Here is a 16874-nt window from a genome sequence, read left to right as displayed (position 1 = left end):
CACAGAAGGCAAAGGGTGGAGGCTGCATGGAGGATGGTGACCAGTGGTGTTCCACAAAGATCTGTTCTGGGGCACCTCCTGTTTTGATTTTTACAAATGACCTAGATGAGGAAGTAGAAGAGTGCGTTAGTAAATGACTCAAAAGTTGGGGGTGTTGTGGATAGTCTGGAGGGTTGTCAGAGGTTACAACGCGACATTGGTAGGATGCAGAACTGGGCTGAGAAGTGGCAGGTGGAGTTCAACCAGGAAAAGTGTGAAATAGTTCATTTCGGCAGGTCAAATTTGAAGAAAGAATATAATATTAATGGTAAGACTCTTGGCAGTGTGGTAAATCAGCGAGATCTTGGGATCCGTGTCCATAGGACACTCAAAGCTGCTGCGCAGGTTGACAGTGTCATTAAGAAGGAGTATGGTGTGTTGGTCTTCATCAACTGTGGTACTGAGTTCAAGAATAGTGAGGTAATGTTACAGCTATACAAGACCTTAGTTAGACTCCACTTGGAGTACTGTGTTCAATTCTGGTCACCTCACTAAGGAAGGATGTGGATACTTTAGAGAGAGTGCAGAGGCGACTTACAAGGAGCATGCCTTATGAGAATAGGTTGAGTGAACATGGCATTTTCTCCTTGGAGTGATGGAGGATGAGAGGTGACCTGATAGAGGTGTATAAGATGAATAACGGCATTAATTGTGTGGATAGCTAGAGAACATATTTACACAGTGAATGGCAATGATTTGAAATCTGCCACTGAAGAGATTTGTAAAAGGAGAAATGGCCAATGATTTTGAAAGTAAATTGGATAAGCAATTGGATAAACCACAATTTAGACTAGGCAAATGGAACTTGGCAGATTGATCTACAGAGAGTCAGTATAAACCTATTGGACTCCTTCACTGCCATAATCAATATGATTTTAACTATTAGAAAAATCTGAGTCACTAATGCCAAACAGTTTCTCAGTGAAGTTGTCTATTGAATGGGAGTCATTGAAGATTCTAAGGTCTATGTCCAGAAGGGTGTGAGAAAAAAATGTTAACAAGTTCAGATGTGAAAGAGAACTAAATGATTGCATTAACACAAACATTCTAAAGATGCTGGAAATCCAAAGCAACACACACAAAATGATGGAGGAACTCAGCAGGCCAGGCAGTATCTATGGAATGAATAAACAGTTGGTGATTCATCAGGGCTGAGAAGGAAGCGGGAAGATGCCAGAATAAAAAAGTGGGGGGGAAGAGGAAGGAGGCTAGCTAGAAGGTGATAGGTGATGCCAAATCAGTGGGAAAGGTAAAGGGCTGGAGATAAAGGAATCTGATAGGAAAGGAGAGTGGACAATAGGAGAAAGGGAAGGAGCAAGGTACTCAGGAGGAGGTGATAGGCAGGTGAAAAAAGGGAAGAGGCCAGAGTGGGGAATTGAAGATGAGGGGAGGAAGAAGGCTTTTTTAAACCAGGATGAGAAATCAATTTTTATGCCATCAGGTTGGAAAAGGAATATGAGATGTTGCTCCTCCACACTGTGGGTGGCCTTGTGGCACAAGAGGAGGTCATGTACTGAGATGTCAGAATGGGAATGGGAATTAGAATTAAAATGTTGGGACACTGGGAAGTTCTGCTTTTGGTGGATGGAGTGACAGTGCTTGACAAAGCAGTCTTCCAAATTATGTTGGGACTCACCAGTGCAGAGGAGGTTACATCAGGAGCATCAGATACAATAGATGAGCCCAGTAGATTCCCAGGTGAAGTGCTGCCTCACCTGGAAGGACTGTTTGGGGCCAGGAAGGGAGGAGGTGAATGGGTAAGTGCAGCACTTCAGCTGCTTGCAAGGATAAGTGTTGGTAGGTAATTAGTAGCAAGGGGAGAATGGAGAAGGGAATCTAGGAGGAAGCAATCCCTATGAAAAGCAGAAAGGTGGGGGAAAAGAGGTAGTATATGTTTGGTGGTACGATCCCTTTGGAGTCAGTGGCTGAGAATGATGTGTTGGAAGCAGAAGCTTGTAAGGTTGTAGGTAAGGACAATAGGAATTCTATCACTGTTAAAGCGGTGGGAAGATGGGGTGAGCGCAGATGTCTGGGAAATGAGATTTGTGTGAGGGCAGTAGCAATGATGGAGAAAGGGGAAACCCTATACTTCGAAGGAGGAGGACCTCTCTGATGTCCTGGAAAGGAAAGCCTCTTCCTGGGAACAGTTGCGGTGGAGATGAAGAAACCGGTGTGTGACATTGGGAACAATGCAGAGATTACACCCGTTGAGGTCCTGCTTTTTAATTTTCTATCTCCCTATATTGAGCTTGCAAGAACCTTGTTGCTTTTTCTTCCATCAGTACCATTCTGTACATTAACCTTTAGCTGGTCACCCTCCCCCTTGATAATGCCAGAGATTTCCATGACACTGGAACCCTGCAGGCAACATTTGCACCACAGCATCTTCTGTCTGTCCCCTAATGGTCGAGTCCCTATAATTACTGCTCTTCTTGAATCCACCCTCCCCTGCTGTGCATCAGAGCCAGTCATTGTGCCACAGATGTAGCTGCTGCTGCTCTTCTGTTACTCAGGGGATTAGTTACAGGGGAATCCTGAAACCTCTTACACCCTCAAGCTTTCCTAATCATCACCTAACCATCTGCTGCCTGGCCCTTCAGCATTACCACCTCACTAAAGCTCCTTCCATGATGTTCAACATCACAGATGCTCCTGAATGAGTTCAATTGCAGCTTCAGCCACTTAATCAGAAAATGCCATTTGAAAATTAAGTAAACAACAAATCACAGGCTCTGTACTTCTCCATCATTACCAATTGCATCTGCATTACTACAGCAGGAAACAGTAATGTATGCATATATACAGTAATTACAAGATGGTGATAAGGATGCAACAAATGGATTTTGTATGAAATAATAAAATAGATATGTCAAGTAGAAAGTTTTACTTGCAACAACAGTGATGTTGACCACAATGCTTACCTGAGAAACCTGAAACATTGCTAAGCACAAGGATAGCAAACTTTGAATGTGCATCAGCCAAGTGTGGGCATGGCAAAATGCAATACTTCAGATTTATTTAGATAGAAAGCCATCTGCCAATCCTCAGCCCATACACTTAGCTGACCAAGATTTCCTTGTAATATCTCCTTAGACACTATCCACAACACTATCTATTTTAGTATCATCCACAAACTTAGGAACTATGCTTGTACATTTACATCCAATCATTTATATAAATTAGTGACAACATAGGCTCTTGTGGCACACCACTTAGACACAAGTCTCCAGTCTCAGAAACAACCGTCAACCATCAGCTTCTGCTTCTTAGTACTGAGCCAATTATGAACCTTGGATCCCATGCGATCTAACTTTCCAGAGTAGCGTGCCATGTAGGGCTTGTCAGAGACTTTGCTAAAGTTTATATAGACCAAGTCTACTACTTTACCCTTGTCAGCCCTCTTGGTTACCTCTTTGAAGAACTCTGAGATTTGTCATACATGATTTCCCACCCACAAAGCTATGCTGACTGTCCCAAATCAGACATCGACTCTCCAAGTGTTGGCTGATCCTGTCCAGACACTGAGGTGGGATTAGGAGTGTGAAAAGGATACGAACACTGACAGAAATATATATATAGATTTGATGACCTGATGGAAGTGGTGAGGACTCATGACCTGGCAAATCAAACGGTATGGGTCTGAACATGGGTAGCTAAGGTTATATAGGGAATCAGAAAGCAGTGTTTCTAGTAGGGAGGAGCTTAGAAGGATGAAGGCGCCTAACACAACTCCTTTACTTGCATCTTCGGGAACAGCTCTATTTCTATCTTTGATATCTCTTTTTTTCCTTTTCAAGGTTCCTTTGAAGACCCTGACCTGGAGTTACACGTGGACTTTGGTTCTTTGTGAAAATGGGACCCGCTTTTGGGGCCTCACGAATGCCAAGGATGCAGCCTGGAAGACTAGTGTGCCTTCAGGATGCCAGATTTTCGTGGCTCTGGCAGGGCTGGTGGACTCAAGGTCAGTGCTGCCGCCTGATGCATCATGGGAGATGGAAGATTGTAAGAAATGAGCTGGCTGTGTGTCCAGAGACCCAAGGGCACAGAGGTCGGAAAAAATGACACAATAAGCCTTTAACACCATAAATCAACGAGTTGCTTTGTTATGTCTCCCCTCTCGCTGTGAAATGGGGACACCTCTTTTTCCCTTATTAGGGAGAGAGAGAGCCTGTGGTATGTCAAATACCAGGCGAACGAGTAGTCTTTGGGGTACTGCAACTGTCATTCATTTGTTGGGGCTCTCCTCCGTTTTCATGGATATTTGCAAAGAAAAAGAATTTCAGAATGAATATTGTACACATTTCTCTGACAGTAAATGTGCCTATTGAAGCCTATTGATGAATGAGCTGAAGGTTGAATTATAGTTCAGAAACTATGAAGATATCATGGTTAGGAATGTGACTGATAATGGAATTGGAGTTGATTTCCAAGATGGCGGCATGACACAGCTTGCAGCGGGCACTCTGGAGCTGATTATCTGTTATTTGTGAAGTGGGGTGTCGTGCGCAATCATAATTGATTGAAAACGGACGTGGGAGCACGGAGGAACATCGGGAAATCTCCAGGAAGACCTTCTTCGTTGCTGCTACTGCTGTGAGGTCCAGGTCTCTGCTGGGAAGAACAGGCCCCCAGACCTCGGGGTCGTGTTGCCGATGGCCGTTGGCGGGGCCATCTTAATACGCTCGGCAGAGGATGGTGCTCGGAGCAGCTGTGCCGGAGTGGATGGTTGTTGGCTCAGAGGTTCGGCGGACTCGGAGTCCGCTGCGGTCAGGTTGCTTTTGGTGTGTGCTGCGTCTGCGAGGCTGAGTCAGGCGGCGCCGTGGAAGTCCATAGCGGGGGTATTCCCTTCTGCCGCCGGCATGGGATGGCGAGTCTGTTGGGACCCTGGGGACTTGTGGAAACTGTGTGGTGATTTCTTTTGAACTTATAGTCCTTTAACATCTTTGGACTATTTTTACTGTGCCCATGGTCTTTTTTTTTATCAATTATGCTATTGTTCGCACTGTTGTAACTATGTGGTTTTGTGCAGGTCTTGTAGCTTTAGTTTTTGGTCTTGATTTGTCTGGTGAATTTGGAGCTCCTTTCCGGGGAACGCGCTAAGACGGTAGTGTGATATTAATACGCAGCAGCCTCTCCGGACTCTGGATTGGGGATTGCCAAACGTTATGTGGATTTTCTGGTGTAGTCTGTTTTGTCATATGCTTTTGTGATATCATTCTGGAGGAACATTGTCTCATTTTTTAACTGCATTGCATTTGTGGTTTCTAAATGACAATAAACTGAATCTGAATCTGAAAACAAAGATTTAAAAGAAGTGATTAATGGAAAACAGTGAGTTGTTCAAATAAGGAATCACAGAAATGGAGGAAATGACGAAGGTTAGATTTGGTAATAAGAGTCAATGAACTATCTTAGCAATGTTGACAGAGGTAGATAGATTCAGATAAGGAGGCCTCATTGAGGGAAAAGATGTTAGGTGATTTCACTGTATAGATTTGGTGAAATCAGCCAAGTTTTCACCAAGTCTATACAGTGGAATCACCTAGAATAAACATTTCGTTTTCACAAATGAATCGACATCTGTAGAGAAGATGCTGGGAGGGCAGTTAACTAATTCCTTGACTGAATCTACTGAGTCAGAAATTGAAGGTTTGAATAAATTGAGAAAGAGATTGTCAAGATTTCATAATGATTAAAAAAAACAATTAAAGAATTGTCACAATAGGTCAATGGCAGTCACAATCTCAATGGCTCTCCATTTGGCTTTAGACCACCTGGACAGCACAAGCACCTACGTCAGGATGCTGTTCATCGGCTATAGCTCAGCATTTAACACCATCATTCCCATAATGCTGGGTTGCAGAACCTGGCCTCTGTACCTCCCTCTGGATCCTCAACTTCCAAACCAGAAGACCACAGTCTGTGTGGATTGGTGATAACATATTCTCCTTGCAGATGAACAAGACTGGTGCACCTCAGGGGTGTGTGCTTAGCACACTACTCTACTCTCTATATACACATGACTGTGTGGCTAGGCATAGCTCAAATACCATCTATAAATTTGCTGACGATACAACCATTGTCGGTAGAATCTCAGGTGGCGACGAGTGGACGTACAGGAGTGAGATTTGCCAACTAGTGGAATGGTACCACAGCAATAACCTGGCACGTAATGCCAGTAAGACGAAAAAGCTGATTGTGGACTTCAGGAAGGGTAAGATGAAGGAACATACAAATCCTCATAGAAGGTTCAGAAGTGGAGAGAGTGAGCAGCTTCAAGTTCCTGGATGTCAAGATCTCTGAGGATCTAACCTGGTCCCAACATATTGATGTAGTTATTAAGAATGCAAAACAGCGGCTATACTTTATTAGGAGTTTGAAGAGATTTGGCATGTCAGCAAATACGCGCAAAAACTTCTATAGTTGTACCATGGCAAGCATTCTGACAGGCTGCATCCCTGTCTGGTATGGAGGGGCTACTGCACAGGACCAAAAGAAGCTGAAGAGGGTTGTAAATCTAGTCAGCTCCATCTTGGGTTCTAGCCTATAAAGTGTCCAGGATATCTTTAGGGAGTGGTGTCTCAGAAAGGCAGTGTCCATTATTAAGGACCTCCAGTACCCAGGGCATGCCCTTTTCTCACTGTTACCATCAGGTAGGAGGTATAGAAACCTCACTCAGTGATTCAGGAACAGCTTCTTCCCCACTGCCATCTGATTTCTAAAGGGACATTTAAGCTTTGTACACTACCTCACTATTTCTATTTTTGCACATTTTTTAATGATCTGTTCAATATACATAATTGATTTACTTGTTCATTTATCATTATGTTTTATTTTACTTATTATTATTTTTCTCTCTCTGCTAGATTATGTATCGCATTGAACTGCTGCTGCTAAGTTAACAAATTTCATGTCACATGCTGGTGATAGTAAACCTGATTCTGATCTCATCTTTCTCTATATTTTCAGTTTCTATGAGAACTACATGCAATCATGTGTACCCAAAACACCAACTATTTATTCCCCTCTATAGATGCTGCCTGACTTTCTGAGTTTCTCCAGCATTTTGTGTGTGCTGCAGTTAGGGTCTTAGTGTCATATAATTTAGGAGGCAATATACAGTGGCATGCAAAAGTTTGGGTACCCCAGTCAAAATTTCTGTTACTGTGAATAGCTAAGAGAGTAAAAGATTACCTGATTTCCAAAAGGCATAAAGTTAAAGATGACACATTTCTTTAATATTTTAAACAAGATTACTATTTAATTTCCATCTTTTACAGTTTCAAAATAACAAAAAAGGAAAAGGGCCTGAAGCAAAGGTTTGGGCACCCTGCATGGTCAGTTAGTAACACCCCCTTTGGCAAGTATCACAGCTTGTAACCGCTTTCTGTAGTCAGCTAAGAGTCTTTCAATTCTTGTTTGGGAGATTTTTGCGTATTCTTCTTTGCAAAAGGCTTCTAGTTCTGTGAGATTCTTGGGCCATCTTGCATGCACTGCTCTTTTGAGGTCTATCCACAGATTTTCGATGTTTAGGTCGGGGGATTGAGAGGGCCATGGCAAAACCTTCAGATTGCGCCTCTTGAGGTAGTCCATTACGGATTTTGAGGTGTGTTCAGGATTATTATCCTGTTGTAGAAGCCATCCTCTTTTCATCTTCAGCTTTTTTACAATGTGATGTTTGCTTCCAGAATTTGATGGTATTTAATTGAATTAATTCTTCCCTCCACCAGTGAAATGTTCCCTGTGCCACTGGCTGCAACAGAAGCCCAAAGCATGATCGATCCATCCCCAGGCTTAACAGTTGGCGAGGTGCTCTTTTCTTGAAATTCTACACCCTTTTTCCTCCAAACGTAACTTTGCTCATTGCAACCAAAAAGTTCTATTTTATCTTCAACAATCCACAGGACTTGTTTCCAAAATGCATCAAGTTTGCTTAGATGTTCCTTTGCAAACTTCTGACACTGAATTTTGTGGTGAGCACACAGTAAAGATTTTCTTCTGATGACTCTTCCATGAAGGTCATTTTTGTGCAGGTGTCACTACATAGTAGAACAGTGCACCACCACACCAGAGTCTGCTAAATCTTCCTGAAGGTCTTTTGCAGTCAAACAAGGGTTTTGATTTGCCTTTCTAGCAATCCTACGAATAGTTCTCTCAGAAAGTTTTCTTGGTCTTCCAGACCTCAACTTGACCTCCACCATTCCTGTTAACTGTCATTTCTTAATTACATTACGAACTGAGGAAAGGGCTTTGCTGTCTTCTTATAGCCCTCCCCTGCTTTGTGGGCATCATTTATTTTAATTTTCAGAGTGCTAGGCAGCTGCTTAGTGGAGCCCATGGCTGCTGATTGTTGGGTCAAGGTTTGAGGAGTCAGGGTATTTATAAAGCTTTGAAATTTACATCACTTGGCCTTTCCTAACGATGACTGTGAACAAGCCATAGCCCTAACAAGCTAATTAAGGTCTGAGACCTTGGTAAAAGCTATCCGAGAACTCAAATCTCTTGGGGTGCTCAAACTTTTGCACGGTGCTCCTTTCCTTCTTTTCACTCTATAATTATACAAAACAAAAATAATACACTAATCTTGCATAAAATGTTGAAAAGAATGTTTTATCTTTAACTTTATGACTTTCGGAGATCAGTTCATCTTCTACTCACTTAACTATTCACAGTAACATAAATTTTGACCGGGGTGCCCAAACTTTTGCATACCACTGTAATGGATGGGAGTGGTATGGAGGGCAATGGTTCAGGTGCAGGTCGATGGGACTTGCATTTTAAATGGTTTGGTACAAAGTGGATGGAGCAATGACTCTATAAAATGGAAACTGCCTTGCTGCATCCTCACACAGTTTCTCTACTTTACCAGCCTTCAGAACAATCATAGCATTTTATAATGTAAAAGAATGTCCATGAGTTTTACCTCCTACATCATATATGTTTGTTATTGAGTGTTTATGATGCTGCCTTCATCTGACCCTTTGGAAAATGATTTGATACAACATGCATTCTTCTGCTCTGGATAACTCTTTGGAGACTCTAATACAAAAACATAAGAAAATAGGAGCAGTAATAGGCTACTAGGGCCTCCCAAGATTGCCCTGCAATTGAAAATGATGATGGCTGATCTATGCTGTGCCAGTTCATCTCCTCAATGCCAGTTCCCCATAACCCTTAATTATTTGATATTCCATCTTAAATATATCTAATGACCTGAACACAACCACCTGTGGAGCAGAATCATCCAGATTCACTACCCTCTGAGAGAAGAAATTTCTGTGCTCCTCAGTTTTAAATAACTGGCCTCTTAGTTATTATCTCTCACTAATGAAAACATTGTAACATATTCTCTGTCAAGACCCATAGGATCATATACCTTTGAATAAGGTCACTCCAAAGAACACAAGAACAAACCGTCTAATCTTCCTTGATTGGACAATCCTCTCATTTATGAATTAGCCTTCTAGAGCTCTTTTAGCCTGCCTCCTATGCATCAATATTCTTTTTTTAAGGTAAAGGATCACAACTATGTGCAGTATTTCAATTGTGGCATCACCAAAACTTTGTACAACACTAAGCTAACCTTTTGTGATACATGTGCTAGAACATCTAGATCCCTCTCATCTTCACTCTTTGCAGATTCACTCCATTAATAGTAACTTGCCACAAATGTGAAATGTGGGTTAACTCCCAAGATTCAGCAGTTTGGCTAATTACTACATTGGAAAGCACAAACTTGATGAAAAGCAACATAATATTCTAAAATTAAATGCAAACATTGTTCAAAGAATGGAGCTTACTTCACATTTCCTTTTTTCTGTTCCTTTATCAGGATAATTCAATGCTGTCAGAGACTTTGAACTGAGCTGTTGAACATGTGTTTGTTTTTCTTGCTTCTTTATATCAAACACACCAGATACCTGAAGCACAAAATACAAATAAATAATAATACATGCTATAAATATTACTTAAAATTTAAAAAGATAGTTGGTGGATCCATATTCAGGAACTATTTGATACTGATTGCCTAATTAGGCTTAAGCTTTGTTTTATTAATTTCTATTTGTCTCTTTCATTTTGCTTCATTTGTGCTTAGTATGATGATAGGTACATTAAGTAAAATTGGGCTAATACAGAAAAATGGTGCTGATACAAAAAGTCATCGCAATGGTGCAACTAGTATAGCAGCACCCTCATTGCACCAGAGGTGAGTTCAGTGCTGATCTCAGGTGTTGACTGTATGGAATTTTCTCCCTGTGACCAAGTGAGTTTATCTTCGGTGCTCTCAATTTTCCCACATCTTAAAAGTATATGGTTTAGTCACCCATCTGCAGAAGATTGGCTATAGGGTGGAAGAGTGGCTGTGGTGGGGGGTGGGGGGTAACCTGATGAAGATACAGGTAAAATAAAAAAAATGGGTTAATGTAGGATCAGTGTAAATGGGTAATTTGATGGTAGGCAGAGATTCAGTGGGTCAAATGGCCTGTTTCAGTGCTGGATGTTTCTATGTCCTTATGAACAGATAATTTGCTTCCCTTTCTTATATTACAGATTGGTCATCTTTGATTCATAAGTTGGAGTTCACATGTTAGCATCAGAGTTTGGTGTTCAGCTGTGGCATCATCTGTAAGGAGTCCATATGTCCTTCCTGTGGAATGCGTGTGTTTTCCCCTAACATTCCAGTTTCCTCCCACAGTCCAACGATGTACCAGTTAGTAGGTTAATTGGTCATTGTAAGTTGTCCTACGATTAGGCTAAGGTTAAATCAGGGATTGCTAGGCGGCACGGCTCGAAAAGCCTGAAGGGCCTCTTCTGCGCTTTATTTCAATAAATACATTTTTTAAATGCTCCATGAATAACAATTAATTACTTAGTCCATATAAAATTTGGGACACTAACAGGTATTATACCTAGAAAATAAAATGGTATATGTTCCATCAGCTTGTGTTTTGTATGTCATTCATTATTTCTTTTAAACTGACAGAATAAATTAAATGATTAATTTTTTCATACCATGCGTTTCATGCAACATAATGTCCAACAAGGACTCTATTACTAAGTGGCCTGCACTCAGCCAATAAATCTAATTGTAGTAAGCATTGCCTGAGTTTAGTCAGAACTCAATTTACACCAGTATGGATTTTCAGATTGTTTTGCTCATGTAATGTACATTTTTAATATACTAAATTAAATATTTCTTTTTCTTTTTGCGTGTCGCACCAGACAGTCAGCCATTCTTGTCTGGTGCATGGTGTCAGGATTGGTCTCCTTTCAGATTAACCGGGTCACGATATGAACATTTCTGACTCGACCCTTGTTTTTTTTTAAACGAGGTCGAGTAGCTAGCTCAACACTCAACCCGGCATGGATAGAAAGCATGCTCAGGGGTGGCCCGCCTTTGATTCGAACTCGGGAGCCTTCGCTCCAGAGTCTGGAGCTGGTGACATTGCACCACCAGCCATTACTGCTAATGTAATGGTTTCTCTGTAGCAGCAGTGTTTGGGTTATGACTAGAGATAATGGGGGCTTAGGAATGTGCGCCATCCAATGAGAGGCATGTTATTTCTTTCTTGTGTGTCTGAGAGAAGGTATTCATGGTCTTTTGTCGGCGAGAGATGAAGAGAGAAGATGTGAGTGAAGAGCGTTGGAGTGAGGGTCCAGGGGTCGACGACGCTCAAAGGAGGTTGATGGGGAACAAATGAAAGGAAAATCATGAGCTCCCATGTGCACTTTAGACTGTTCCACTAAAATGGGCCCTTTTTCTTTTTGTTTTCTTTACTTACCCTATAGTCAAATTAAGAATTATAAAGCTCAATCATTTAATTGCATATGGTGTACTGTCTGATATTTTGTGGTAGGAATTTGTAACTGGGCAACACATCATGTAGCATCCACACAAACAAGATTTCTAAAGTTTGGCTGGGCTGGAGGCTGTCTTCCCCTAGACTCACACAAGCTAGCTGAACCCGAGAATTACAAAAAGAAATAAGAAAATTAAGCTATGGAAATGTTCAACTTCACCTGTATCAAGGATTTTAAAATTTACTAACAATTAAAGTGTGATTTTTAACCATACCTGTACTGATATTTTTATAATAGGTACATTACCAAATAGCTACTTTAAAGTAGTTACTTTCCAAACTTATCTATGAAAAATCTAATTATATATGGATAAGAAATTACTTGCATCATAAGTGCATCTAATTTTATAATATATTTAAAATAGCAAGCAAATTCAATGAAAGCAATAGAAAACTCAAATGATTTGAAATAAGAAAATATCTCACTTGTTTCTGTTCATTTCCCAATAGGTTATGAATCCACTTTGTACACACGTGATCAAAGGTTGTAGGACCTGGTGTTCTTTTATCTCCAAATTGTGTATTTATATTGCTCTGATCTTGGATATTTCTAATTGCTTTAAGTGTTGTATCTCCAGATTTTAGCATTCTTGGATTTGACTTGAGAAGCAAAGTATCCTTGCACATGTTTACCATGGAATCTGAACTTGAATTCTGTACCTGTGTAATAGTTGATGTTGTTACACTTGTATATGTATTTGTCTTTCGCTTTTGGGCTTTGTCAAACAAGTCCACTTTTTCATTACTGCATTCCCTCTCTTGCACATTCATTGGAGTTTTTCTATTTATATTAGCATTTGATAAATGTGATGTCTTTTTGGAATTTTCATCTTGCTTAGTTTTCTTCTCATTAATTCTTGAACTTAAGGAATTACCTTGTTTCAGAAGCCTGCTTTTAAATATGGGTATAATCCTGGAAGCCTGGTTAGTTGAACTAGAATGCATTTCTATCTGATGGTACGTGATTGACCCAGCAACCTGAATTGTTCCTTTTTGCAAATTCTGGAAAACCACTTCAGGTTTCTCTGTTGATTCGAATATACTTTCACATAGTCCAGTAGCATGTATTGATGCTGCATCTAAACTTGCTTTTATATCTAATTTCTGCTCATTGTCTAAAACTGTGGTTTTTTGACTTCCATTAATTGAATAAATAGAAGAGGTTTTACTGATAGTTACTTTGGCAGCTGGAATTCGTGTTAAGCTGTTCTTGAAGGTAGGCTTAGTTGTTAGGTTTGGAGGCCTTGCCTGAACTGCCTTATTTAAAAACACAAAGACAGAAAAATATCATCATGTTAGCCAACAGGTAGACACTATACAAGTATTTATATTTACTGAGATGATTCAGCAGATGAAAATCTACTTGAAGGAAACGTTAGACGAAAGAATAACAATGTTGTTGTAAGCTAAATTGCCACTCCCAGTGAGTAACTATTGATCCCTTCAGTTTAACAAAACATTTAAAATCGATTCATTGTACTGGGGGAAGGTAACTTCAATAAGACAAAGTGATGTGCTGACCTGTTCAGAAAAAGAAGAACACAGGCAGAACACACCAGAAATTCAAACAGCAAATATATGTATATAGAGTGAATGCCACGAGGTTTCCATTGTACAGTTAATTAGTAGCACAACATAATGGAGAGACTGAACCAAGCATTAAGCTCTTTGTTTCCTATTAGAATGTCCAAGAAGAAACTTCAGACATACATATTTTTGGTCCTGGTATAAGTATTTTGTCAAAGATACTGCAAGGGGCCTCCTGCTGTAAAAGAAAAGCTTATTTCTAGTCTTACCTGAGAAACACTGAGTTCATTGGTAGCATAGTAGGGTTTGCTGGTTATTTTTATTGGCAATCCACAGAGACTAGAGAATGTTATTTTTAAGTCAGAAAAGAATGTAGTTAGTACTGATTCCAAGTCCACTCTTGGGTAAAACTGAACAGGTGCATTTCTAATACAACAAAAAGGGTAACTGAATTATTATGTTAAGGATGTTCGCTGTGGAAGTATTTAACACATATTTACGAATCAGATACGTGAAGACGCTAAGTATTTTAACTTCTTTATGTCTACTTATATAACACTTTCTATATTTATGCTGTACTACTCTTCGGTCCATAAATTAACTTACCAAATCAAACAGTTTTCTTCTTTTTAACAGAACTGAATATTATCCTAAGTAGGACATCACTGAAGACCACCTATATCAAGAAGGAAACTTACCGTCCAATTTATCACCAGAGTACTAAAGCCTCATGAAAACACTAGTTAGCAAATCAGTAATAGTAATCTGAAAGTTTACCTAAACTAATTACACCACTATTTACGCTTAACTATAATAATTATGAAATATACATGGCTCTTCATAAACAAAATATTCTTGCTTTCATTTCTTCACACTCATTAGCTACAGGTGAGTTAAATGTCTGACAGGTCATGGTATCATACTCTTCTGCACAATATGGTAGAAGGATTCTATGGTCTTTTAAAACTATGCTGATAAGGGTGGAGAGAATATCTAATAAATGAGCTCGTCTCCTGAATATCAACACAAAACTCTGAGCTAGAAAATTCTGGAGTTAGTGTTCAAACTTTCTAACAGTATTGTCACAGGACTGAAGTCAATTATCAGTAAACATCTAAAGTAAGAACAATTAATACCGGAAGCAGTTAGGTCAAATAGAGTATGCGGAGGCAAGAAGTTACAGTTAGTCAGTCAGATCTTTTGGCAAAACACCGAAGGTCACTGGTCACCTGCCAATGGATCATGTGGTTTCCCAGGCACACTCTCCTGTTGAAAAACTGGATCCCAGCAGATCAGTAAGAGTCATGGGACAATTTGCTGGCTGATATTTCACTTCACTACGTTAGATGTAACGGTGTAACTATGGCAGTCACAAGGGTCCTGATGGGAGTCTCAGAGGAGGCCAGGAGGGAAAATTAAGAAAAGAGATAGAGAGAGCATGAAGGATTGGAACAATTGAAAATGCTCCAGTGAGGGGGAGGGGAGGAAGTTGTCTGAATATGGAATTCAGGAAACGGAATTGCTTCCATTCATGGTAAGTTCTTGGTCTTCTTTGTTGCAACCAATCCTGAAGTCTGACTTCTGTAAACTCAGGCCACCATGGGTCTTTATAAATGGATAAAGAATACCTCTTGTTGCTTATCATTATCTAAACTGCCAGATGATGCAATGCTGGCCAGCAAAGAATGCACTCATCTTGGCTATGATGCTGGTGCCTCGTTAATGCAAATAATGCCATAACCAAAATTGTTCAGACCATTTTGCACTTCTATAAAGGCTGTGTTCTACTAAATATCTTTCAGCATGAACATTATTTGGTTAAAATCCCACAAATCAGCACCTTAGAGAACTACTGAATTGGACAATTTTGACTACTTTCCTTGAAGGAGTTCATTTTATACTTTATAATTTAACAAATAAGTTTTGCATGGATTTGAAATATAAAACTCTATAATTTTAATTTAATTTTTTTACATTAAGGATACGTAAACAGTTTCTCTCCAATTAACTTGAAGTATACAGTATAGTAAAGAGCCATGTCATTATTAATCTCTGGGAGATTATAGCCATACTGCAAATAGAAAGAATAATTAGTACCATTCATTATTTTAGTCAACTTAGAATAAATTTATTATTAAATCAAGTAATAATTTTTGACTTGATTCAGCCCTATTTTGCTGGTTAAGGTAATTTGCAGAAAAATGAAAATAAGAAAGACACTTCTTTCAAGAAACGTAAGTGTGGTTTTTGCTCACCATTAATAAAGGTAAGAAGTCCTTTGCTGCATTACTGTTTATTACTATCGACTATACAAGTCTTTTACAATGGAGTTCTTTGCAAAGACATTCCCTTATGACAGTTAGAAATCAGAAAAATTATTGCTTGGAATAAATCTTTGTACAAATAGGGTAAAACATATTAAACTTATGTTAAAAGTGAATTGAAGTTACTACTGGCTATTATCTAGAAGATAGCCCTCAACTTTGATAGATCTGAACCGACTCAAGCTTTAAATTGTTCAAGAATGGATTCAGTACTGAAATAGCTCCCCTTTATTAGTGCATTCATGGCAACACAACCTATTTACACAACACGACAGTTCTTGTAACAAAAATTGGGTAGAGCTGTTTTTGGAATCAGATGCTGACACTGAAGAGATGCATTGCTAGATGCACTAGTTAAGATAACTTAAGCCAATGATCAATGACACTTCCATTTTCTATAGATGAAAATCAGGAAGTATAGGTCTCAATTTCTTAATGATTTAGGTGATAATCTTTCCACATCGATAACCATTGTGTCAAGAATAAGCTATTTATAAACTTAAACAAGTTACTATTTTGATTACAAAGAATAAACTCAATTGATTTCCAAAAATGCCACCAAAAGCATAATTAATTAATACAAGAAAATTTAGCTAGCCTGATGTTCAACAAAAGGTTTTGGGAAAAAAAAAGCTAAGTGGAGGTTGGAGAGGATATTTCAGAGAAAACTTTGCACCAAAGAGGAAATAAATTGTAAATGAAGCTGGTTGCATGAATATTGTTCAGAACCCAGCATTTCTGTGTGCTATCTATCTATGAATTTGGTCCTTTTTCCTGTTTCTATTCATAATGTCTAATCTTACTAGCAATGCATCACACAGACAATTAAGTACAATATTATTCTAATTGCAGCATTAACTCATTTGCCCTCACACTATCAGAGGCATTCACTTTGTAAATCCATCCTTCCCCCACCTTCTCTGCTTCTTTTATCTAATTTATTTTCTTTCTTACCCACTTCTGAAGAAAGGTCTCAACCTTAAACATCAACAGTTTTTCCTTCCACATACATTACCTGACATGTACCTATAGACTGTTCCTTTTTTAATTTCACATTTCAAACATCAGAAGTTTTTTATTCAAATTTAACATCCCTATGGAGTGTATGGGGTGTCAGGGAGGG

General features: G+C 39.4%; 1 protein-coding gene across 1 annotated transcript in view; it reads right to left on the bottom strand.

Annotated features, from left to right (window-relative positions):
* Positions 1 to 16874, bottom strand: part of c1h18orf63 (chromosome 1 C18orf63 homolog) — a 79596-nt gene that overhangs the window by 14170 nt on the left and 48552 nt on the right. The window contains exons 4-6 of the mRNA XM_073034612.1: positions 13697 to 13853; positions 13080 to 13157; positions 9840 to 9959 (exon numbers count right to left, since the gene is read on the bottom strand). Coding sequence (XP_072890713.1) covers positions 9840 to 9959; positions 13080 to 13157; positions 13697 to 13853 — 355 coding nt within the window. The remainder of the gene's footprint in view (positions 1 to 9839; positions 9960 to 13079; positions 13158 to 13696; positions 13854 to 16874) is intronic.

This window comes from Hemitrygon akajei, chromosome 1, assembly GCF_048418815.1.
Source record: "Hemitrygon akajei chromosome 1, sHemAka1.3, whole genome shotgun sequence".
Taxonomy (NCBI): Eukaryota; Metazoa; Chordata; class Chondrichthyes; order Myliobatiformes; family Dasyatidae; genus Hemitrygon; species Hemitrygon akajei.
The sequence above is the reverse complement of the archived record's forward strand: the minus strand, read 5'-3'. Positions and strand labels throughout refer to the sequence as shown.